Source organism: Mauremys reevesii, linkage group 3 (assembly GCF_016161935.1).
Source record: "Mauremys reevesii isolate NIE-2019 linkage group 3, ASM1616193v1, whole genome shotgun sequence".
NCBI lineage: Eukaryota > Metazoa > Chordata > Testudines > Geoemydidae > Mauremys > Mauremys reevesii.
The window spans coordinates 41,923,333-41,950,415 of NC_052625.1; the positions used below are offsets into that span (position 1 = coordinate 41,923,333).

The 27,083-nt window shown below is 41.7% G+C and overlaps 1 protein-coding gene across 3 annotated transcripts in view; it reads left to right on the forward strand.

Annotated features, from left to right (window-relative positions):
• Positions 1-27,083, forward strand: part of TTC7A (tetratricopeptide repeat domain 7A) — a 282,224-nt gene that overhangs the window by 30,066 nt on the left and 225,075 nt on the right. For all 3 annotated transcript variants that reach the window (XM_039529567.1, XM_039529569.1, XM_039529568.1), the window contains 2 exons: positions 11,194-11,324; positions 11,765-11,877. In XM_039529567.1, coding sequence (XP_039385501.1) covers positions 11,194-11,324; positions 11,765-11,877 — 244 coding nt within the window. The remainder of the gene's footprint in view (positions 1-11,193; positions 11,325-11,764; positions 11,878-27,083) is intronic.

Genomic DNA, 27,083 nt, shown 5'->3' on the forward strand with positions numbered 1-27,083 from the left:
ACCACCCCTTCCCATTTCTGGTGTGGCTAGGTGACTGCACGTTGGGGGACTCTACCTGTGGTGTCTTCCTGACTTTTCAGCTATGGCAGTATGCCACAAAAAGAGTCCTTATAGTCCGAGGCCATTTAGGTGTTTATAGATTAAAATCAGCACTTTAAAATCTACCCAGAAACCTATAATCAGCCAGGGCAGGTCCTAGACCACTGGTTAAATATGTCCATGAAAAGAAACTTCATTTACTAAGCAGGCTGCTGAATTGTGCACATCATTTTCCAGATGGAATGAATACATAGCCCCATAGAGAGTGTACAGGCAAGTCACAACTTAGGCGCATTTAACATGCACGAATTAAGTTTTGCGCAGCCGGCAAAAACAGGGAAAAAAAAGAAAAATAACAATATAAAAACTCCATCTGTAGTGCGGGTGATTCCACCCACCATTCAACTCAATGAGTGTTTCACTATACGCGGTTTTAGCTTTACACGCTAACCGCAGAACGGAACCCCCACATAAGATGAGACTTGCCTGTATTGCAGTATCTAATCTGGCGTTGACAAAGGCATGGATGATAATTACATCCTGAAGAAATGGTTGCAGTCTATTGCCCATGCAGGGAGTTGATAAAAAGCTGACCTGGCCGTTGCTGTCACCTGCTCCTCTGACAACAGTTGGGAGTCTGAGCAGATAAGAATGTCCATTACAAGGTTCAAGAAGAGCAATAACAGTGAAAATAACTAATCATGCCTGTTAGAAAAAGGGTGGCCAAGTGGGTCAAGCATGCAAGAGTGGGAGCCAGTGGTCCTGATTAACTCTGCAGCCTCGGGCAAGTCACTTAATCTCTTAGCTACATCTCTCCTTTTAGGAGAAATAACTTCAGGGGGTTATTTGAAGCTTTAAACTCCACTCACCTCCTCACATTTGAGACCATCAGATAAAAAGTACCATAGGATTCTAAAAGACTATTGGTCCAGAAATAACAACAGATGAAACTCTTGTGAACTCCTCCGGAAAAAGAATCTTATGCTTTCAAAATGTGCCAGTAAGCTTTATGAATGACCCAAATAACCAGTGCTTTGAGAGTGTTTTGGTGGAGAACCTCTGCTTGAATAAGCTGCTTCTTTGTTTGCAGAAGAGGCATGCTAAATATGAATGGATGTTGCAGTGAATGTTCATAAGTTATGGACACCAAATGTGTCTCTTTTTCCATTCTGTTCCATTCAGTGCCAAAAACACTACTCAGCTGCTTGGAAAAGGAATGTCAAGATTGATGACAAACATTGCTTAGAGCAGGGGTCAGCAACCTTTCAGAAGTGGTGTGCCAAGTCTTCATTTATTTGCTGTAAGATTTCGCATGCCAGTAATACATTTTACATTTACAGGGGCCGGTGGATGGAACCCCAGAGTGGCAGCGGGCTTAGTGAGGCAGGCGGCTGGGACCCCAGGCTAGCAGCGGGCTGAGCTGCTCAGCCCGCTGCCGGTCTGGGGTCCTAGCCACTGGCCCCACTCAGCCCGCAGCCAGCCCAGGGTTCCGTCCATCCAGGCTGGCAGCGGGCTCAGTGGGGCCGGCAGCCGGGACCCCAGGCCGGCAGCAGCCTGCCACAGTAAATCAGCTCATCTGCCGCAGGTTGCTGACTCCTGGCCTAGAGTGTGTGGGTTATTTTTTGCCAGAATTCTGAACGGTTTATTCCAGACAGCACTAGAACCAATCTCAGTCTTTGATTTATCTTGCTGAAGATCAGGCAGTTTATTTTCAGAGACAGTATGATCTAGCAGATTAATTTTGGTGCTGAACTCCTGGGTTCTAATTTTAACTCTGAAGCTGAATCATTTTGAGACCTTTCTGTCAGTTTTCCTCATCTGTAAAATGTTGGTAATTCTAATGTTCCTCTAAAGAGGATTTGTTAGTTTTGTAGAGTTTTAATATAAAGTGCTAAATAGTATTCTGCTGACTTTTGTATATTTATGTATAAAGACTAATAAAAATTGACATAAAGAACAAGTCTCAAAAACACTCTTGTTTAATGTTCACTGATTTCCCCAAGCCAAGTTTATAAATTAGACTGCAGAGCGTACACTGGAAACACATTCTTCTAAGCAAAGACATTGTGTACCCAAATTTACTGGCACAGTGTGACATCTGCAGCTCTTTGCCCTAGATGTAGAGTCATAGTGTAACATGTTTCAGGAATGGGGAGCACAGTCTGCAAAACTGAAATTATTCCATCTTGATCAGCTGTGAGGTGCTGCCCATCACACTGAATTCCTTTTAATTCTGTTCAACACAGCCATTATGCCGAAACATCCAGGCTTCATGCTCTGTGCACTTCAGTGTTTCTTAGCGCCATCATTGGATTGATAGACAGTTCTGGAAGACCTTGGTTCCAGGGTTTTAGGAGTCGTGTTAATTGTGAGTTGATTGGTGTGTGAAGGATAGGAATTAGTATGCTGCCATTTAACTTCATTTGCTGCATCCATAATCCCATTGTTTCCTATCTACCATGGCCACTGAAGCTTTGCCTTTTGGCCACCAGTGTGAGTGTGACAGGAGATGTTGGTACCAGTGTTAGTGAGTGGCTGGACAGAGCTTTTGTGTATATGTGTATTTTCCAAGATGCTCAGGCTTTGAGGAGAACCACTGTGCTATTGACTAGTTAGCACAAAGAGAGGAAAATGAAATAAAATACTATTTTTGCTCACCCTCCTCCTTAGCTGGTGTCGCTTAGTATCTGGGCCCACATGTCTAGGCAGTCTTTCTACTTTATAGTCCACGCGCACAGCTGGGATGGGTTGAGGTGTAGGTTGGATGGGCATCTACCTGGGGTACATTATTTGAGGGAGCTTCCATGAGTGAGAGTCCTGTAATTCCACTGCAGGAAGAATTTATCAGGTCAGATGATACTCTCTCATCCCCAGTACTTCAGAAACCTCTCCCTCTAGATCATGCACTCCGCAGAAGCGGGATTATGTTAATTTCCTGCCTTAGCCCAGCAGGAAAGTGTGGGATTAGCGAGGGATCTAGGGAAGGAGAGAGTGATCCATAGAGGAGAGAAAGGAAATGGATGGAAGCCCTATTTTTAATCTGGAGGATGAGAAGGAACACCAGAAAAGGTGTGTAGTGAGCCACTAGCCATAAAGTCAGCCCTGTCCTCTGATATAAAATGAGAATTTGCTGGGTTGTGAGATTCCCTGTTTTCTTTAAACCCTGTCCTGAAGAAAATAGATTGTGTCTTTGCTAGGAAAAAGGTGTTGTTTTGGAGGGTGTTTTGAAATGAGAGAGCTGACTTCAGTCAGGTATTTTGTTGTAAAATCCATGTGGAGACAAGGCACCTGGTAATCTCAGTGTAATCAGATGAGGTAAACACTTTGGGGTGGAGAAGTCTAGTATTTACTTTGATCAGCTGCACTGAAATAAAACTACTCTGTGCCTTGTCCTCACTAGGATTTTACAATGAGATATCTCTCTCCTTGTGAGAACCACACATTTTTCCATGGTGAGGACAAACCCAGAAAGACAACAGCAAACTAGCTGGCACAGACTCCGGATGTGATTTCAGTATCATTTTATTTTTTAGATTGACCCGAACTAAAAATATCTGAAGTGCCCAAAGTTCACCTCCACCAGTGATAGCAGCGGGATGGGGTTTAGCATAGAGAGGGCTCAGTGGCTGCTGCGCTTTAAACAGTGTGTCCCCTATGTGACGTTACACCCCATATGCTTTATGGAAATATGCTTATAATATGTATATGGCATAATTGATATATTTTATGCAAGATAGGTTAGGTTCACTCCCTCTGGGGCACCTGGCATTGACCACTGTCGGCAGACAGGATACTGGACTGGATGGACCTTTGGTTTGACCCAGTATGGTCGTTCTTATGTAAGATGGTTCTTTTAAGGTATTATTAGAAAGGTTATGATTTACTGAATGTTATTATCCAATTTGTATCCAAGTATCATTTCTGTATCTAAAGTTAGGAATATTGACTATGTAACAATTATAACTGTGTGTGTGTATTTGGGGAGACACCCACCAGACAACAGGCCATCAGCCTTGATGGGCCATTAGGAAGAAGCAATAAGATCTGAAGATACTAATCTCTCTTCTTCCTGAGAGGCATCTTGGGACGTAGCTGTAACACTACTAGGTCAGGTGCTCCTGTCACCTGGTACTAAACACTATTTTGGACTTCTAGTAATTTTCCACTAAAAGGAGGGGGAGGTCAAGACTGGGAAACAAAAGATTCCTGTCTTATATAAATGTTATTTAAGGCTGGAGAGTAAAGCAAACAGGACTCTTCTCCATTGCCTTCCTGCCCAAGAAGAAAGGCAGCTGAAAGTACCTGAAGAGACAAAGGAACTGAGCTGAGGGAAAGGCAAGGGCTGAGTCCAGACTAAGGGCTTGTCTACACTGGCACTTTACAGCGCTGCAACTTTCTCACTCGAGTGTGAAAAAACACCCCCCTGAGCGCTGCAAGTTTCAGCATTGTAAAGTGGCAGTGTAGACAGTGCACCAGCGCTGGGATCTATTCCCTCATGGAGGTGGGTTTTTTTTAAAGCTCTCCCAGTGCTGGTGCTGCGACTACACAGCCATGCTAAAGCGCTGCCATGGCAGCGCTTTAATGTTGCTAGTGAAGACACGCCCTAAGACAGGAGATGAGTCTGTAAAGAGAAATAACTGGAACTCTAAGGGCTGGTCCACACTAAGAAGCAGGGTCGAACTAGGGTACGCAAATTCAGCTACGTACCCTAGTTCGAACTACTCACCCGTCCAGACGCCGCGGAATCGAAGTCCGCGGCTCCAAGGTCGACTCCGCCACCGCCTTTTGCAGTGGTGGAGTACCGGAGTTCGAACTGTCGCTTCCGGAGTTCGAACTATCGCGTCCAGATTAGACGCGATAGTTCGAACTCCGAGAAGTCGAACTCACCGCGTCGACCTGGCTCGTAAGTGTAGAAACTCTGCACTTGCCTGAAATAACATTTAGGTGAGAAATTATTTCTTGGAACCAGTCTCTTTAAGATCTTAAGCTTAGTTTGCGTGTTTTGTTTTATTTGCTTGGTAATCTGCTTTTTTCTGTTTGCTGTCTGTTATAATCACTTAAAATCTACCTTTTGTAGTTGATAAACTGGTTTTTGTTTATTATTAAATCCAGTTTGTGCAATTTATAACTGGGGGAGAGGGGCAAGAAGTTGTGCATATCTTCCTCCACATTGAGGGAGGGGGCGAATTTATGAGGTTATGTTGTATCGATTTCTCCACAGCGCAGCATAATAATATTTTGGGTTTACTTTCCAGAGGGGAGCCTGCACTTTGAGTACTTGGAAATTTCCTAGCTGAGTCTTCTCATAGAGAACTGTTTGCAAACTCTGTGTGATTCTACAGCTGGTGTGTCCTTACCCGTAGGTGTGTGCTGCCAGAGGCCAGAGAGCCTAATTCAGCAAAACAGGGAGAGGGAGCCCAGGCTACTAGAGCAGGCAGACTCAGTGAAATCCCAGTACATCAAGTGGCATCCCAGAAGGGGAGGTCCAACCTGTCACACCCTACCTCTGCCCAGAGGAGGTTTAAACATCCCTGTGCTTGTGCCCCATTGACTGCGGGTGCACAGTTTGCGCTAGAGCTCTCACTGTGGCTCCTCTGGTAGAGCTGAATCAGTGACAGCAATGGTGGGAGACTTTTCTGGGGGGAAAAACTATTCTTCTACAGATTGTTTAGTGATTTTTCAGTCTGCTTGCTCTGGTTTAAGGACCTATTGATTTCTCTTCCACCGTTGTTTTTCTGTGGTAGAAAAACAAGGCCTTGTAATTCTATGCTATAGATTCTTGGACCACCTTCGTTGTCACAGTCTCCGAGTGTCTTCCACTAGCACCTGAAATGGCATGATTAACATCTGTAACATGAGGATCATTTTCTCTTACCCTTTCCCCTTGGGTGAGAAATTGTGTGTGCTGTGTCAGAGGCCTATCCAAGTGGCGCCCATCTTGCCATTCATGACTGCTCTGAAGGGAGCTAGCTAGTGGATCATGTGTTTTAAACTTCTGGACTCTGAATGCAGTACAAGCACTGCCACTGTCTGAGGGCCTCTGAGCATACTCTCCAGGTGCAAATCTTCTATCTATCACCCCCTCCTGAGAGTTGCCACCATGAGGCCCACTCTCCATCCCCTAGAACCAGTAATGAACCCTCATAGACCCTCCATAGTTTAAACATGCCATCTCCCAGACCTCCACATAAAGACGTGAGCCTTCTGCTTTACCTCTTCAAGGGGCCATGGGGTAAGGTATAAATGCTAAACACAGAGCCAAACTTTGCACCTGACTTTAAACATTATTGTATTTTCTTTAGTAGCATGTGAAATGTGCAGATCTAGACAACAACAAAAAATTACCCACATTTCCCTGCCCCCATTTCTTCATCGCTCCAGAGCATTCTTTGGTCTGAGCTCAGAGTAGTCTGGGGCTGTCTACAGTCCTTCTGTTGCAGTACGTGGTTTGAGTTCTGAAACATGGAACCTTCTGCTCCCAGCTTGCCTAATCTAACCCTAGTGGGTCAATCCCTTTCCCTCTGCTGCCCAAAACTTCCTGCATGTGTCTCTCCAAGTCCCTCTAGTTTATATGTCCCACCACTAACAGCTCTGTCTCTTTATCCCACTTGGGGAATTTCCACTCTCTTCACTCCAGACAAGAGGAGGAAGTATCTTCTCTCAGCAAACCCATTGTCCCAAGGTGCTTCACCCCAAAGAGATGGTCATTGAGTTCTACTAAGCCAACATTGCTCCTAGTCTGGGAGGTACATGCTTAAAGACTTGTCAGCAATGATGGATACACATAGTGAGAGGGACATTCATGATACAGCAATTTTCGTAGCAACAACTTCATAGTATTGACCAAAATTCATAAGTCATACTTGGGTTCCCCAAATAATCACACAATGGGTACTTTTTTTTTTTTTAAATAATTATATACATGATGCTCTGTGTTTGTTAGAGGAGACCAGGTCAAAGAGGTGCTCCATGCACTTGTAGTGAAAGGTGGGGAGATTTGTGATGATCTTTAGTTCCTGCAGGAGTTTGTTCCACAGTCTCTGATGAGCCCTCGAGAAAGCTCTGTCACCTGCACAGATGAGCTTTGTCATTGTAATAGAAAGTTCAACTGTTCCTGAGGAGCGGAATTGTTGACTTCAGACCTCATCCTGGAGGTTTAGAGTGGTAATTTGCCAGTAGGGGGAGGGTGTAATGTGAACTTGTATGTTTTTACTCCCTCTTGCCTCACTATTCTGAGCAGGAGGTAGAAATGGCTGAATCTTGTCTACATGACAGCTCCCATGCTGTTTTCTGGGTCCACATTAGATACTGCATGTATGCGCGATGTGTATGTGTTAATGGGTTGTGGTGGGTTTCTTTCAGCAGACTCTGGGATGCTGGTTTCTCAGTCTTTTCTCTAGCAGAGGAGAATGAGTGACAATTGGGCAGTCTAGTCCTTGTATGTGTGTGATGATGCTCATTTTTTATTTTGGGCTGCCACTCTGCATGATTTCACAGTGTCCACGAATCCATATGCTGGACTCCATTAAAAGATGCCTACTGCCCCCTCTGCATTTAAAAGGACATCAGCTTAGAAATCACACTTCTTTCTGATTTTTTTTTTAAACCTACTACCATTGCAAGTAACTCCTTAGATGAGTATAGCCAAGAGAGATCAGAGAAAAATAGTTATGAATTAGTTTAGCTTGTGCATTTGATAGTTCTCTTGTGAAAAGAACCGTGAGTGTCATGGCTTCCTCTACATATAGAGTCAGTTTCTTTTGTTTGTTCAAGACTTTCATTTAGCAATCAGCAGGGGAGAAAGAGACATTTAAAATTACTAGAAAAACATGTGATTGTAGAACCACAATCTTTGAAGAGGGACTGGAGGGTGAAATAGACTAGACAAGGTTCCTTTAACACAAAGTGGACAGTTGACAGAAAAGACATAACACAAAAGGAAACATTAGTTAATAGATACACAACAAAGTAAACCCCTATTACTACCTACTACTATAAAATCTGTGGCCATTTTTGCATATATGGGCCTTAATCTCTCTGATCCACAGTTTGCCCATCAGTGCCATAGGGCTAATACTTCCCTTCCTCAATGGTGTTGTTAGAGATGAAAGGTGCTATAGAAATGCATAATATTGTTCTGTATTAAATCTCTGTAAGGTAGTGAATACAAAATACCTATAGATGTATAGTAGGGCTGTCGATTATTTGCAGTTAACTCATGTGATTAACTAAAAAAATTGTGATGTAAAAAATTAATCGCGATTAATCGCACTGTTAAACAATATAGTACCAATTGAAATTTATTAAATATTTTTGGATATTTTTCTACATTTTCAAATATATTGATTTCTAATACAACATAGAATACTAAGTGTACAGTGCTCACTTTATATTATTTTTTATTATAAATATTTGCACTGTAAAATGATTAAATAGTATTTTTCAATTCACCTCATACAAATACTGTAGTGCAATCTCTTTACTGTGAAAGTGTAACTTACAAATGTAGATTTTTTTTGTTACATAACTGCACTCAAAAACAAAACAATATAAAATTTGAGAGCTTACAAGTCCACTCAGTCCTACTTCTTGTTCAGCCAATCGTTAAGACAACAAGTTTGTATAGATTTACGGGAGATACTTCTGCCTGCTTCTTATTTACAGTGTCACCAGAAAGTGAGAACAGGCATTCGCATGGCACTTTTGTAGTTGGCATTGCTAGATATTTACATGTCAGATATGCTAAACATTCATATGCCCCTTCATGCTTCGGCCACCATTCCAGAGGACATGCTTCCATGCTGATGATGCTTGTATAAAAAAAAAATGCATTAAGTAACTTTGTGTTTCGACTCCTTGAGGGAGAATTGTATGTCTCCTGTTCTGTTTTACCTGCATTCTGCCATATATTTCATGTTATAGCAGTCTCGGATGATGACCCAGCTCATGTTCATTTTAAGAACACTTTCATAGAAGAATTGACAAAACGCAAAGAAGATACCTGTGACAGGATGACACCCCCCCCCCCCCGCCTCTTGGGGTGCCACCTGATGTGCTGGGTCTCACTGAGCCCGCCCTTTCCACCAGCCTGGATAACCTCAACCCTAACCCTAACCCTAACCCTGTCCTTGCTGTGCTAGGCTCTCAAGCCTTGTCCAGAACACATACAGCTAAGGCCACACCCGGTTGCAGACACAGACTGATATCAGCTCTGTGTGGGAGGACGTAGCTAGGGGAATGGCCAGCACTCACATGCACACCTCCTTTGGGGTATAAACCCAAAATAATATTGTCATGTGCTGTATAGAAAGACCTGCACAGTGCAAGCTCATAAAAATTCGTCCCCTCCCTCAATGTGGAGGAGGATATGCATAGCTTTTTGCCCCCACCCCCAGATATGAATTGCACAAACCGAGGTTTGTAATAAACAAAAAATAAGTTTATTAACTACAAAAGGTAAATTTCTAGTGATTATAAGGGATAGCAAACAGAACAATCCCAGGGGGAGGGATAGCTCAGTGGTTTGAGCATTGGCCTGCTAAACCCAGGGTTGTGAGTTCAATCCTCAAGGGGGCCACTTAGGGATCTTGGGCAAAAAATTGGTCCTGCTAGTGAAGGCAGGGGGCTGGACTCAATGACCTTTCAAGGTCCCTTCCAGTTCTAGGAGATTGGTATATCTCCAATTATTAAATTAAATTTTATTAAAAATTTTTAAAAACAAAGCAGATCACTGAGCAAATAAAACAAAACACACAAACTAAATTTAATACGCTCAAGAAACAGGTTACAAAATGTAATTTTTCACCCTAATTGTTGTTTTAGGCAGGTTGCAGAGTTTCTGTAGCTTAGAGTCTTATTGTTCTTTCTAATGGCACATTGAGGCTGATTGCCTACTGTCTGGTGGGTGTTCCCCCAAATACGCACAAAGTTGTAATTGTTACATAGTCAATATTCCTATCCTCAGATACAGAAATGATACATGCATACAAATTGGATAAACACATAAACACAGTCAGTAGATCATAACCTTTCCAATGATACCTCACATGACCCATCTTGCATAAAACATATCTTAGTTATGCCATATTCATATCATAACAATATTTCTATGACAAATATGGGGTGCAGTGTCACAGTACCAATGTGAGATTTCTAAAAATAGCTACAGCACTCGACCCAAGGTTTAAGAATCTGAAATGCCTTCCAAAATCTGAGAGGGACGAGCTGTGGAGCATGCTTTCAGAAGTTTTAAAAGAGCAACACTCAGATGCGGAAACTATAGAACCCAAAGCACCAAAAAAGAAAATCAACCTTCTGCGGGTGGCATCTGACTCAGAGGATGAAAATGAACATGCATTGGTCCCCTCTGTTTTGGATTGTTATCGAGCAGAACCTGTCATCAGCATGGTGTCCTCTGGAATGGTGGTTGAAGCACGAAGGGACATATGAATCTTTAGCGCATCTGGCACATAAATATCTTGCGACACCAGCTACAACAGTGCCATGCGAACACTTGTTCTCGCTTTCAGGTGACATAAATAATAAGCAGGCAGTATTATCTCCTGCAAATTGTAACTAAACTTCTTTATCTGAGTGATTGGCTGAAGTAGGACTGAGTGGACTTGTAAGGCTCTAAAGTTTTACATTTTTATTTTTAATGCAGTTATTTTTTTGTACATAATTCTACATTTGTAAGTTCAACTTTCACGATAAAGAGATTGCACTACAGTACTCGTATTAGGTGAACTGAAAAATACTATTTCTTTTGTTTTTTACAGTGCAAATATTTGTAATAATAAATAAATAGAAAGAGAGCACTGTACAGTTTGTATTTTGTGTTGCAACTGAAATCAATATATTTTAAAATATAGAAAACATCCAAAATTATTTAAATAAATGGTATTCTACTATTGTTTAACAGCACAATTAATCACAATTCATTTTTTATCTCAATTTTTTAAATTGCTTGACAGTCCTAACATGTAGTATGTTTTATTCTACCCATGTTTCCAAAAGTATTTGAAGCAAGCAAGCAAATAAACAAAACAAAAGTATGTATTATTTAGGAGATTTTTCCCGGTCATCTTGTAAATATTTATGCTATGAAAACTGAGTACATTGACTTGGGTTTAAGAAGGTATTGCCATTTTCCAGGTCTGTCACTGGAGCGCTCGCCCAATTCGATTGCCTCCCGTGCTCGGCTGTCCGAAAGGGAAGAGGAGGTTGTGGCTTGTTTTGAGAAAGCATGTATCATTGCACAAGTGTACTTGCAGGAACTTGAGAAGGTAAGGAAGAAACGTGCCCTATGTGTGACTTACTTATACATGGCCTAAATCCTATCTTTGGACAGGGCTCCCAGTGAGTTTGTCAATGGAAGCTGTGCAAATCCGAGGGCAGAATTACAAGTGCTGATAGACTGAAAGGATTGTCAGAGCACTACTGAAAGGGTGATGTGTCCTCTCAATATTTCAGACAATAGAAGAGTTTTGATACAGTAGGACCCTTATTTTGCTAACTAATTGGGCCTGAGGGGTTCATAAAATCAAAAAGTTCATAAAATTGAACATCTCAAAATTACAGTAAATATGGTGCATAAGTTGTAGCATGGTGCACTGCATCACTTTCTTTTTGTCCTTCCAATCACTGCAAAGTGATTCCCAGTGCATGTAAGCAGATGATAAGGACAGTGAGTCTATAATCATATCACTTTTTGTTTCCCTCCCAGACCTCGCATTCAAGAAGCATAAAAGGCAGCAATGTGACTTTCTCTGACTTTGAACTTCCCTATTTCCTGGAAGCAGCTCTACAGAGTGCATATGTGTCTCACTTGAAGAAGGGGTAGGTGGATGCAGCTATTTAATACAAATGATTAATGCTGAAGGTACTTTCACAATGGATTTAGACATACTTCTCCATACCCGTTCTATAGCTTCTGTAAGGGCGCTAACTGGAATAAGCTGTGACAGCTCTTGCTACGGCATATTACAGCAACATCTCTGTGCTATGTTGATTTTGCTGCTGTTCTACTTTCAGGGTTCTTTCATTCATTCTGCCTGACAGTGGGCCCAAACCACTGCTCTCTGGACACAGGCACGTAATGTCTGCTCTTCTTTGGCCCAATTCTACTCCCATTGAAGTCAATGAGAGTTTGACCTTTGATTTCAGTGGGCGCACAGCAAAGATGACACTGAATGTTTTTGAAAATCTCAACCCTAGGGTGTGATCTAAAGCCCAATGAAGTCATTGGAAATTCTCCCATTGACTTCACTTTGTTTGAATCAGGCATTTAAGGCCTAAACAGCAGTAAAACTGAGTGTGAGAGGAGAACAGACATGCAGGTGAGGGCTTTCTTACAGGGTAACTATAATACCGTTTGGGGGTTCATTTGAATCCAAAACTCAAAAAGACATTGTTGGCTGCAAACCTACTGTAAATTGAAACTGAGGAAAATGTTGCTGTAGTAATAATAATACCTGACATTTATAAACCCCTCTCTCAACTGAGAGGCATACTTTAAAACACAAATGGATGTACCCTCACAAACACCCTGCTGAGGCTGGTAAGTCTGTTTTACAGATGAAGAAACTGCAGCACAGACACACACTGACTTACCTCAGGTCATATAAAAAGTATGTGTAAGAGCTAGGACTAAGGTCTCCTGCTGAATTTTGCACAGCTCTGTGTACTAGGCCTGGTCAACATTTTTTCAGCAAAACTTTTTTTGCCAAAAAAAATAATACTTTTTTTGATTGAATTTTCATGGAAAATTTTCACTTTGGTCAGAATTTTCCAGTTTTTAAAAATCAAAAATGAAATGTTTTCATTTTGGGGGTTCCTCCCTCCTTCTCTCTCCTTTTTTGTTTATCCATTTGTAAAATCTCTGTAGGGGTGGAGGGGAAAGAACCAGGAGGGTGAGGAAAGGAGGAAAACATTAAAGAACTGAAAAACTCCACCCAAAAATTTTGAACTAAGCAAACAATTTTCATTTTGTTTTCAATTTTTTTGTATGTGTGGAGAATACATGGCATTTTTAGCTACCTCTGTTGTTTATGAGCATAGTTTTTTAAATGTTTCTCTGAAACTGAATTTTCTCCGTGTTGTTTTTTCAAGTTTAGTCATGATTAAGGGTCTGTCTACTCCCAGAAGTTGCACCTGAAATGTTACCAATTCAGGCTAATCTCAATTTAAATCAGGTTTGAACCAAAATAAGGACCAGTGTACATTACAGACTTCTGCCAGCATAGCTGTGTTGGTCAGGGCTGTGAAGAGGTATGATCTCCGGAGACAGAGTCATGCCAGCTGAAGCCCCAAACGCAGAGCTCTTTGCTGGTATAGTTTTCCCATTATTATTAGACTAGTAAAGTGCTGCTAGTGTAGACATGGCCTGTGAGTGTCCACATGCAAAGTTGCACCTGTTGAACTAAATCAGTCTAAAATCACACTATTAGTTAAACCAATAAAACTTTGCTTATACACCAAGATGACAGAGAATTAGAAGTGTTTGGGATAATTCCTTGATATCCAAATAAGAGATGAGAGGTTACATGTCTTTCAGATGTGACATGCTGTTTGGCAGTCTGCTTAAGGTTTACTTCCTTTTCAGTCATCTTTCATGGGCATCAGATATGGTGATGTTCTAGCCTGTTGCTGTTTTTACAATAGATAAAAACATTGGTTTAATGTTTTATGGCCAAAAGCTTTGCACACTTGATCTTGCTATCAAGCACATAAAACAGAATCACATTTTGAACATACTTTATTGGGGTCAACTAAATATAATTTAATAAGGAACTCTCATGTTCATGTGATTCAGTGACATTTTAAATTCAGCCTTAAGTATTCCTTGTTAGTACAGAGTACCCGTTGGGTTGCCTTAGGTATTAATTTTGACCACCCTTAATGGCTGCCTTTTTAAAAAGTAATTCTGAAGTCAAAATTCACTTATAGTTAAAAATCATATTGTCCATCTGCTGAATTACTGTTAGAGCAGGAAGACAACTTCTGCATTTGCTCCCATATAAAAGGGTTGATTAATCTTTACCATAAAACCCAAGTATCAGAACAGTTATAAACACACAGTCTGATTCCCCTCTCACTTACACCAGTGCAAAGCAAAAATTAAAGCCAAGAAGTTAAAGGACCAGTGGGGAAAAAAATTGTATGAGAATCCATAGCTCATTTACCCATGGCTAGTATTAATAATTTCATGTTTTTACCACAGGAGGGCATAAGCAGAACTCTTAACACACTCTTGGGATAAATTAAAAAAGAAGGGAGAAGAGGCTTTGTCAGATGTGTATATATAATACAACCCCCTGTTTGTCCACCTGATGTTGCATGCCTCAAAGAATTTATGTATGTTGCATACAGCATGGTGGAATTAGGAAATCAGCTCAGAAAGACAAACGGCCAAAGGATGTCAGGATGGCAGGATGTCATTTCCCACTGGTGCTTGCATACTGTGGAATCACAAGGGTTCGATTCTAATTAGCAGAGCTGTCTAATGTCTAACCAGACAACTGAACTGAGGATATACACATTGTTCTACTGCCCCTGTTTGCTCCCATTGGCAACATGCCAGATTATGGCCAGGAGTGCCCTCTCTCCTAAAATCTACAATGAAAAGAGAGCCTGTATCTAACAAAACAAAGGTCCGTTTTCCCTTTCAGATGTTAAAGAGCCAGCTGTGGGGACCAGCAAAACCTGCAGCTGTGGGAAGCCCCTGTGCTCTTGGTGTGCATTTAATTAAAATATTGTATCAGTGAAGGCAAATCTCTTGCAGTTGTCTGCCCTTTTGAGTCACAAAAGAGCTTTCTTGTATTATTTCAGTAAGCATCATTGATATTCTGCTGATGCAAAGTACAACCAGGCAGGTGCTGCCTCAGTGTGGGGAAGCAGCCTGTTGTGCAGATGTTAGTGAGAAAGACTAACTTTTTTAGGGAAATGTGTGCATGGAGATAAGGATCATAGTAAGACTGGCTTTTAGTTTAGCTTATTACACATGAATGGTTTCTTTATGCTAATGTGCAGGATTTGCTATCAAAACTATAAATATTTCCACAGAGCATAGAGACCTCTCCTGATTCCTATTCTCATCTTAATGATTTATTATTATGATATTATTTAAGTAGCACCAGAAGTGTGTTAGATGTTTTGCAGACAAATAAAAAGAGAAGGGACAGGATTTTCCACTGTGTCTGGTAATTTTGGGTGCCTCCATTTTTGGATGTCCAACTTAAGATCTCTTAAACGGGCCTGACTTTCAGAAGTGGATGTTAAGTGCTTTCTGAAAATTAGACTCCTTTAAGGTGACTCAAGTTGGGCATCCAAAAATAGAGGCACTCAAACAACGTTGTAAAGCTTTAGCCAAGGTGCCTGCCCAGAAAAACTTTCAGGGTAAAATTTTTTGAAAACCCCTGAAAGTGACGTGAGCTTAAATCTCAAGTGCCTAAGTTGTTTCTGAAAATGGGACTTAGGTGCTTTTGAAAATGTCACCCATAGTCGAAACAGACAGTGTACAGACGTGGGCTGAACTGCTGCTTCTCATCGAGAATATTCCTTATTGCTGAGCAGCCCACATCTTTTTCCCACTGAAGCAGGTATTACCCCTTTCTCAAGCTGCTTCTTCCAGCATTAACCTGTGTTTTTTCTCAATTCTGCTGTCATCCATCCTTCCAGAGTTTTTGTTTCTGAATGCTACATTTATAGATGGCTAATGCAAGATAATTGTGGAGCCACCACTCTGCATTTGTGTGCGTCATATATAAACACAGTCAATGAGAGAGAGTGGGGAGAGGGTGATCTCACTGATTCTAAGACCCAAATGGCTTACTTGAAAATATGGTAGTGTTAACTGCTCTTTTTGACACTGTTCCTGGCTGTCTCGCAGAGTGCCCGATCACACTGTTCTATGTGTGCTCCTTATTCTTCACAATCCCATGGAAGGTTCTCTCTGGAGCAGCCGCAGCAGCCATTCGAGCAAGAACATGACCCACTCTCCTTCCTTCTAGAGTTCTTTCATCCTGTTGTGCCTTGTGTCACAACAAATTGTATAGCTTTTAATACCTCTCCGGCGTTGCTCAGTGCCAAATACAAGCTTCAGTTACTGTTAAACTCTGGCACTAACCACTGCTCACATTTCTTCTAGTTGTCATAACTTCCATAGTTGTGCATTCCTTGCCAGAGGATGTTGTGAAGGCCAAGACTATAACAGGGTTCAAAGACGAGCTAGATAAATTCATGGAGGATAGGTCCATCAATGGCTATTAGCCAGATGGACAGGGATGGTGTCCCTAGCCTCTGTTTGCCAGAAGCTGGGAATGGGCAACAGGGGATGGATCACTTGGTGATTACCTGTTCTGTTCATTCCCTCTGGGGCACCTGGCATTGGCTACTGTCGGAAGACAGGATACTGGGCTAGATGGACCTTTGGTCTGACCCAGTATATGGCCAGTCTTAGGTTCGTTTATCTTCTCCCTCATATAAAAGGAGAAATATTTTCCATTGAATTCTCCTGGAGGAAATATCCTGTTCCCAGGAACCAGTCAGTTTTTATCATCCATTAGGGCCAGGAGCTCTCAGCTTGAGGTTCCAAACAGATTTTGATCACCCTGCTCTACCCATATTGCTAAACAGGAAAGGGATGTGCAAGCTAGATGTGGTCTGGGTGCGGAAAAGGTTGAGAACCACTGAAGGAGAGCTGGCTGTATTTTAAAGAAGCTTTATTGAGGGCGCAGTAACAAACCATCCCGATGTGCAGAAAGAATACCAAGTATGGCAGGCGACCAGCTTGGTTTAACAGTGAAATCTTTGGTCAGTTTCAATTAAAAAAGAAAGCTTACAAGAAGTGGAAATTTGGACAGATGACTCGGGAGGAGTATAAAAATATTGCTTGAGCATGCAGAGGTGTAATCAGGAAGGCCAAAGCACAATTGGAGTTGCAGCTAGCAAGGGATGTGAAGAGTAACAAGAAGGGTTTCTACAGGTATGTTAGCAACAAGAAGGTGGTCAGGGAAAGTGTGGGACCCTTACTGAATGGGGGAGGCAACCTATTAACAGATGATGTGGAAAAAGCTTAAGTACTCAATGCTGCTTTTGCCTTGGTCTTCACAGACAAGGTCAACTCCCAGACTGCTACACTGGGCAATACAGTATGGGGAGGAGATGAGCGGCCCTCAGTGGTGAAAGAACAGGTTAAGGACTATTTAGAAAAGCTGGACATGCACAAATCCATGGGTGCAGATCTAATGCATCCAAGGGTGCTGAGGGAGTTGGCTTATGTGATTGCAGAGCCATTGGCCATTATTTTTGAAAATTCGGGGCAATCGGGAAAGGTTCCAGATGATTGGAAAAAGGCAAATATAGTGTCCATATTTTTAAAAGAGTATAAAGAGAACCCGGGGAACTATAGACTGGTCAGCCTCACTTCAGTCCCTGGCAAAATCATGGAGCAGGTCCTCAAGGAATCCATTTTGAAGCACTTGGAGGAGGAGAAAGTAATCAGGAACAGTCAACGTGGACTCACCAAGGGCAAGTCATGCCTGACCAACCTGATTGCCTTCTATGATGAGATAACTGGCTCTGTGGATATGGGAAAAGCGGTGGATGTGATAGATCTTGACTTTAGCAAAGCTTTTGCTACAGTCTCCCACAGTATTCTTGCCAGCAAGTTAAAGAAGTATGGGCTGGATGAATGGAATATAAGGTGGCTAGATTTTTGGGCTCAACAGCTTGATGTCTAGTTGGCATCAAGCAGAGTGCCCCAGGAATCGGTTCTGGGGCTGGTTTTGTTCAACATCTTTATTAATGATCTGGATGATGGGATAGATTGAACCGTCAGCAAGTTCGTAGATGACACTAAGCTGGGGGGAGAGGTAGATATGCTGGAGGGTAAGGATGGGGTCCAGAGTGACCTAGAGAAATTGGAGGATTGGGCCAAAAGAAATTTGATGAGGTTCAACAAGGACAAGTGCAGAGTCCTGCACTTAGGAGTCCTGCACCGCTACAGGCTGGGGACCGACTGGCTAAGCTGCAGTTCTGCAGAAAAGGACCTGGGGATTACAGTGGACAAGAAGCTGGATATAAGTCAGCAGTGTGCCCTTGTTGCCAAGAAGGCCAACAGCATATTGAGCTGTATTAGTAGGAGCATTGTCAGCAGATCGAGGGACATGATTATTCTCCTCTGTTTGGCCCTGGTGAGGCCATACCTTCAGTATTGCATCCAGTTTTTGTCCCCCCACTACAGAAGGGATGTGGACAAATTGGAGAGAGTCCAGTGGAGGGCGACGACAATTATTAGGGGGCTGCAGTACATGACTTACAAGGAGAGGCATGCAGAAGAGAAGAGTGAGGGGGGGGTTTGATAGCAGCCTTCAACTACCTGAAGGGAGGTTCCAAAGCGGATGGAGCTCGGCTGTTCTCAGTGGTGGCAGATGACAGAACAAGAAGCAATGGTCTCAAGTTGCAGTGGAGGTCTAGGTTGGATATTAGGAAACACTATTTCACTAGGAAGGTGGTGAAGCACTGAAATGGGTTACCTAGGGAGGTGGTGGAATCTCCATTCTTAGAGGTTTTTAAGACACGACTTGACAAAGCCCTGGCTGGGATGATTTAGCTGGGGATTGGTCCTGCTTTGAGCAGGGGGTTGGACTAGATGACCTCCGGAGGTCTCTTCCAACCCTAATATTCTATGATTCTATGAATTAGCCAACTGAGAGCTGGATTAATCTATCTCCCAATTCTTTCTTTAAACACTTATCTACAACCAAGCCTTTCTGATAAGATCTATAATATAATGCTAAATGTCGGAGAAGAATATCAAGTGATAGGAGGTCACTTTAACTCTCATCTTAGATCTTTGCTTTTAATTTTTAACTAGGGTGTCTGGAAGCTTGTCTCAGGTATGGCACTGTATAAGTATTATTGTAAACTACACATTTCTTCCATCCCAGGAACATTCCTCAGAATGTGAAATGAGATGCATGTTTTTAAGAATTTAAGAGAAAAATTGTGGCATGACGCAGCAGTCTGAAGCAGTTGTCTAGATTTGAGACTATGCTCTCTGTTTATAACTGAGTAGATACAGGATTTACAATATATAGCTAGCTCTCGCTTCAAAGGAAAAGGTCAGATCAGTTTTCTCACAAATTCAACAAAATAATGAATGACAGCTTAGTAGTACAGTAGTAGATCTGATTCACAATGCCTTATTGTTTGGCTTTCTCCTCTGTTTAGACAGCATTCCCACTGTTGAACAGATTTTAAAAAAGTGTTACAAATAGAAATCAATCTGAAATTTGGTACAATGCTGTGCATTGTTATTATTCTTTGTTATTAATATTATTATATAGCACCGTATATGTGAATGGTGCTTTTAAAGACATATGAGCACAGATCCTGCCCTAAATCATTTACAGTCTGAGGCCTTGATCCTGCATCAGAATGTGCTAGAGCTGACTCCTGCACCTATGCAGAGTCTCTGTGACTTCACTAGGCCTTATCATGGATGCACGTTAGTCGATTCTAAAGCAGGATGAGGATTTGAGGTCTATAATTCATGGCTGTGTCCTGGAGTAAATCTTTTCAGGACTCACCCTTAAAACAGACACAATCCAGAGAAAAGGGAAAGAGGAGAATGGGATTGACAAATCATGTGGTCCTGTGTTGTTCTTGTTACACCCACTTGTGAGCAGATCTAAGTATCTTTTTCCTTTGTGGTTGTTTTATGGTGGTTGTATTTAAGCCCACCTGTTGTTGACCAGTATAGGTGTCAAGGTCTGAAACTTAACACAAAACTAAACTGGGAAGTTTTCAAATGTTGTTGTCTTTTTCATGACTCCAGTTTGAATTGGACCAGCGCTGCCAGGGAATGTTTGGGCCCTTGGGGATATTTGTAAGTCCAGGTTCCTTTGCTGAATCATTTATAAAATTCAAAGACATTTTATTTTAAAAGCATGATTCTGCTACCCTGATTCTCATTGCTTTATTCCATGAGTAACTCCAGTGATTTGTACATTGAAAGTGTAACTGCACTGGGTCCAATGTGGATACAGTGGTTGATGAATGTTCATATTAAACAAGAACCTCAATGCAAGATTTCAAAGGTTTATGTACAACTTAAGGGAGGACTCTACACAACAGTTTTAAGAAGCAGCCTGACTTCGGAACACTTTCCCTGGTCCCTGCATGTGTTACAACAGCTCAGCTCCCTTTAGAGCAGGTATTTATAATTCTACATCTTGCTGCACAGGAGACCAAACATGAACATGTGCTAGTTTCCTTTAAAACAGGACATTTCACCTGTATATCCCCCATTTTAACTTTTTTTCCTCCATGCCCTCACTGGATCTTTTTCAAAGCTCCTTACACAGACTAGATTCCTATTGAAACCTATGGGGTACTGAAAACAAGGCTCATTAATAGGAATGAAAACAAGCAACATTTTTGCATTATGTTGTTGTGATCACACTGCCTTCTTTTCCCAGTAAATATGCTTAGGCTCTTCAGTCAGATTATTTCCTAAAGTCTGGCCCAAAGCCCATTGTGGGCAATGAGTCATTCATAATGACAGTGAATAGTAATAGGACCAGAGAAAGAGCCTGTGGATGGCTCTGTAGTCTGGTAGTTAGGGCACCCTCCTAGGATGTGGTAGACCCAAGTTCAAGTCCCTGCTCCAGTAACTGCTCACTTATTTATAAAAAGTGCAACAGGAGAGACAGGAAAAAGAACAGGAGTACTTGTGGCACCTTGGACTTTAACAAATTTATTTCAGCATAAGCTTTCGTGGGCTACAAGACCCCCAACAGAATAACCCATAGCCCAGTGAGTAGAACACTTTTCTGTAATGTTGGAAACCCAAATTCAATCCTTTCTCCACACCAGGCCGAGGGAGGAATTGGCCCTGGGTCTCCCACTTCCCAGAGACTACCCTAGCCACTGGGCTAAAAGTTTATAAGGCAACTCCTCATCCTCTTTTCTTCCTCTTTTCCCTCACGGCGCTATGTAAATCCAGTCCTCCTTGGCTTTTGTCAAAATGCCCAAAATTTAAATAGAAAAGAAAGGAATCAGGTCAAAACAAAACATTTAGTTTCTATCCAAGTCAAATTTGATGTTTTCTACTTCTTAATTCACTGAAAAATTTGGAAAATTTCATTTTCAGTTGGACAAACTGAAATCTATTTTTTTTGTCAGAGTGACTAGTGAACTTACAAATCCATTCTTCATTTAGCTCTGCTCCACAGTTGGTTGTGATTATTGCTGGTCTAGTGGTTAAGTCATAGGGCTAGAACTTAGAAAACATGGATGTCAGTTCCTGCATCTGCCACAGACTTGGGCAAGTCACTTAATCTCTCTACTTCAGTTTCCCCATTTGAACCTGGAAATAATACTTCCCTACATCACAGGGGTGCTGTCAGGGTAAATTCATGAGTGTGTCTAAAGTGCTTTGAGATCCTTGGTGGGAGATGCTATGAAAGTGTAAAGTGTTGGTATCATTTTAATTATATCATAAAATGTGTTCAGACTTAGCTAAAATCAAACATGGTAGCATCGTTACAGTCATGGTGTCACGGCGTTCACAAACGAGTTTGCTGGCTATACAAGGGAAGTAGCCTGTTGGGCCTTGTCTGCACTGCAGTTTCGGTGACGTTCCACCACTGTTCTAGCACAAGTGTAGCTCCGTTGGTCAAAGTGCTAGTGTAGACTGTCTGCTGGTATTTCTACCACTGTGTCACCATGATCTGCTCTGAACAGGGTCAAATAATGTGGTGGTAAAAGTGGCTCTGGCTGGTCTACACCAGCATCCCACTGTTAGTAGTAGCACTGGTGGAACTACCCTAGTGCTATAGCACTGACGGGAAGGTTTGGTAAAATCCCAAATGTAAACAAACCCTAGCAGGGCCTTGCCTGAACCTGTTTCAGCTGAGACTTTCCAGATTCAAATAATTGGGTACCCAAATCCCTGTGCAGCTTTGAAAACCACAGGCTTTACCTCCTGCATAGTTCCACTCAAATCTGTTCCAGTCAGTTCCCCAAGAACTCATCTGGACTCTGGTATCATCATTCAGGTTCCTTTATTTGGCATACAGCAAAACTACAGAGTTGATCAGACTCAAGTGTAGACGGTTGGTCTAAGGTGTACCACACATCCAGAGTTAGGCAGCAAACCACTTCCTTTATACGCATTTACACATTACATTGCATTTACTATACATTGCATTGGATACATTTTGGGATTGGCTGGTCACTTTGTGGGTAACAATCCCTGTACAGCGTGCTCTGTCTGTGCACACACTGTCCGTGTACAACTTACTCTTTACCTCATCTTTTGTTCTAGGCTTGATTTATCCATTCTTATCTTGTCCACTGTAAATGGTTCCCTATATGTTCCCCCTTATTTTACCTAGTACAGTCATTGTGCCTTCAGCCTGCTGATTTATTTACCTCTCTAATCCTGTATCCCAAGAAAGGCCTCACCCATGTCCAATTTGTCCTGTAGTATAGTCCTTTCTATATTATCAAGAGCCGCTGTGCCATGGGGCAGTTCTTGAACATTGCAAAACACACTTTGATTTTTCTTTGTGGACTGGCTCAAACTGTATTATAACCTTATTCCCAAATTGTGCTTCAGCCTTGGACTTTTCAGAATCCACAGCATAGTGTAGACAGAACTTCAGTGGGAGTTTTACCATTGACTTCCATGACGCAGAGTTAGGTCAGTGCTGAATGCTTTTGAAAATCCCACTCTAAATATAAAAACATAAGAACGGCCCTATTGGGTCAGACCAAAGAGCCATCTAGCCCAATATCCTGTCTACTAACAGTGGCCAATGCCAGGTGCCCCAGAGGGAGTGAACAGAACAGGTAATCATCAAGTGATCCAACCCCAGTCACCCATTCCCAGCTTCTGGCAAACAGAGGCTAGGGACACCATCCCTGCCCATCCTGGCTAATAGCCATTCATGGACCTATCCTCCAAGAACTTACCCAGTTCTTATCTACTAATGAAAACTACTCTCCCTTCTCAACTGTAAGGATATTATACTGCACTTTGATTTTATTTAGATATACCTTCTTGTATCTGCATTTACAGCAGGCTGAGGACTTATTTTGGCAGGGTTTTTTTGTAAATAACCATTTAAAGAGGGGTTTGACATTTTAGAAATCTGAGAGAAAGGGAATAAAGATATAAAGCTGCAGTAGGAAGAGAGCCTGAGACATAAGCCCTTGTATCACCGGCCTAGTATGAGGCCTGAGGCCTGGGCTAAAGTAATAGTCGAAGCTTTAGTGATATAAAGCAAAGGCAAGCTCTGAGCAAAGGGCAGGACCTGTTCACAGAATCTAGCAAGAACAGGGCTGATATTGAAGAAATACACATTCCTAAGAAGTGCTAGGCACAGAGTACTCACACAGACACGTTCCGATATCAGGTGGCACCAAAACATCCCGATATTAAGGATGGTACAGAAACGTTCCCCACGAATAACAGGAACACACTGACTGCTCCTAAAAGATAAGGTCAGAATTACAGTGCATAATAAAAAATTTTTAATTGAACCAACATATACAAGGTGATGGGTGATAACTAGCCATGTCAGGGGGTAATAACTAAATATGTTAGAGGGGCAGTATTAACTTGTTTGTATTGTGGTGTAAAGATGTATCTAAGAGGGATTGTCTTTGTTTAGCCTAAAGAGGAACGAAAAGTCTTGCCGTTCACTGATCTGGTCCATTGTTACGGGCATACATGTATTAGTGGTCCAGTAGAGTCCGTGGGATACTAGTACTGTGCTTGGCTGATAATAAACCTGGCCTGGTGCTTTCGTCTCTGGATGGATTTTGTGGTCTTTGGGTGGTTTGCTTGAGGTCTGCTGTGCCAGCTGTTTGCTCAGAGCTGTGGCAGCACACAGGGAGAACACAGAAAGAACACACACATTTAACCACACTGGTGACCCACGACTGCTGAGCTGGTAAGTAAGCAAGCTATCCTCTGTAGGAATTGCGATCTAATACCTTGCACACTTCTTTTTTAGGTGCTGGTTTACTTTTAACCATTACTTGGTTTCCTACTTGCCATTGCCTAATATCATGGCTCTCATCAAATGCTTGATTCATTATTTGCTGTTCTACAGCTTGTGCTGCAGGTGCTCCTTGGACTGTACCCAACCAATATTTGAGACTGTTTTTTATGTGGTTGTTGCCAGTGTTTTTGTAGTGTCCCAATCTGGGGGGTACACAGCAGGAGTCTGATACTGTAGCCAGATGTCATTCCAAAAAGCCCAAGCTGCATACAGTTTAAGCAGGTAAAACTGTAAATAAGAGGAGTGACAATGAGAAGTTTTCTGTAATGCACTCATCTCAAGGTGAATGCTTCCATCTGTTATAGACAACTGTGATGTGCTGCTATTAAATAAGGTGTAAAAACGAGATCCTGATGACTTGCTGTCAATAAAACTCCAATGGCACTTTTTGCTGCTGGATGGGTGCATCCGATGAAGTGGGCTGTAGCCCACGAAAGCTTATGCTCAAATAAATTTGTTAGTCTCTAAGGTGCCACAAGTATTCCTGTTCTTTTTGTGGATACAGACTAACACGGCTGCTACTCTGAAATCTAAGACTCAGTTGTTCTCAACCAGTGTTACATGTACCCCTGGGGGTACGCAGAGGTCTTCCGGGGGATATATCAACTCATCTAGATATTTGCTAGTTTTACAACAGGCTCCATAAAAAGCACTAGCAAACTCAGGATAAACTAAAATTTCATGCAGACAATTACTTGTTTATTACACTGAAATGTAAGTTCAATATTTATATTCCAATTGATTTATTTTATAATTATATGGTAAAAATGAGAAAGTTAAGCAATTTTTCAGTAATAGTGTGCTGTGACACTTCTGTATTTTTATGTCTGATTTTGTAAGCAAGTTGTTTTTAAGTGAGGTGAAACTTGGGGGCATGCAAGACAAATCAGACTCCTTAAAGGGGTACAGTAATCTGAAACGGTTGGAAGCCACTGGCTAGGTCATTGGTTGTCAACCTTTCCAGACTACTATTCCTCTTTCAGGAGTCTGATTTGTCTTGCGTACCCCAAGATTCACCTTACTTAAAAACTACTTGCTTACAAAATCAGACATAAAAATACAAAAGTGTCACAGCACACTATTACTGAAAAATTGCTGACTTTCTCATTTTGTCTGTATGAAATTTTAGTTTGTACTGACTTTGCTAGTGCTTTTTATGTAGCCTGTTGTAAAACTAGGCAAATATCTAGATGAGTTGATGTACCTTGTGGAAGACCTCTGCTTACCCTCAGGGGGTAGGTATACCCTGAATGAAAACCTCTGATCTCGGTGACCTGGCCAGATTCCAGTTTGGTTCATTACATACTGTCTGTCTCAATTTGCCCTGTAATTTTAATTGGATACAGTTGTGACGGGGTTCCTAGGTGCAGCCTGAACTGTAGGACTGCTGAGCCGTCTGTCCCACCAACCTGGGCTCCCTCTCACACTGTGGTGTTGTTGGCAAGCTGCTAACCTCTGGCAGGTACTGCACCCACAGAGACATCCACGGGCCAAAGACACACCCCACTGAGTTACATGAATGCTTCTCCCAGCCACTCATGAACCAACAATAGAGAAGCTCCAGCCAGTTCCCCCCAGTTCCCCAGCCTTGCTCCCCTAGAATATACCATCTTGCCTTGATCAGAAGCCTGACCAATGTAAGTTCATTACCCAGTCTGCCCCTCCCTCGATGTGGAGAGGACATACACTAGCCTTTGTAAACTGAGCTGAAATTTCACAGGCAATGCAACCAAAACACACTGTTTTAGGTAAAATATAAAATGGATTTATTAACTACAGAAAGGTAGATTTTAAATGATTATAAGTAGTAAGTGTAGAGATCGAAATTGGTTACTTAAGTTAAATTCACAGTCTGAGTTTTATAAACTAAACAGGACATTAATCAAGGAGTGTCTCACCCTGATATGTCAAACAGGTCACAAATCTTCAATGCACAGGCTGGAACTCTCCCCCAGCCCGGGACCAGCTGCCCTAGTTCAAAGTCTTTGTCCTCCAGACTTGTTTCCAGGTGTTGAGTTGTGGGGGGAGTGAGGCCAAGTGATGATGTCACTCTCCTTTTATGGTTTCATCCAGCTTACTGGAAAGATCTTTTGGTGTGACGTAAATCAAGCAACCTCCATTGTATACGTGCACTCTCTGAGAAGTCTTCATTGTACACAGTTCCTGGGACAGTCATTGGGAGTGTGGATTTCTTTTAGTGGGCCATCAGTACTTCTGGGTCCTCCATTGTTGTACCTGAAAGGCTGGTTTTGGGTGTTCCCAACCTCACAACATATTTCAATAACACACACATAGCAAAACTTCATCACTTCACATACAATGATAGCACGTACAATCCAACAGGATATGAATGTTCAGCAGATCATGACTTTCAAAATGATACCTCATAAGGCATACTTTGTATAAAACATATCAAAATTATATGACAGTGGTAAATATAGGGGTTCCAGGGTATTGCTTTGAGGTACAGAGTGCCACAACAGTATCTTTTGTTTCCCATCCTAGTATTCAGTGTGCATTGTGAAACCATGAGATACACTTTGTTTATTTGTAAAATGCTTTGAGATCTATTTGCATGAAATGCACTATGTACATACAGTATTGTTATCATTAAACAGGACCAGTGGGTTTCAGTACCTAGCCAGAATGTGTTGTGTTATTAAATAGTGCTTCATTGGCATCAGATATAAGCCATAATACACCAAAGCCCCAGTACAGCCATTACTTGTCAACATTTTTCTTTGTTAAATTGTCCACAGATAGTCACAAAACATTCTTTAAAATGGCTATTCAAATGTCTATTTTGGAGTAAAATATTGCCATCTTTGTGGCTAAATCCAAGTCAGCTCATTAATGCCAATATGTATTGCTACGTCCATCTATTTTCAGGCAAAAATAGCAATGCTTACAGTCTTTTTTTTAATTTGTTTTTTAATGAAATTACTTAATCATACACTTACATGAGAC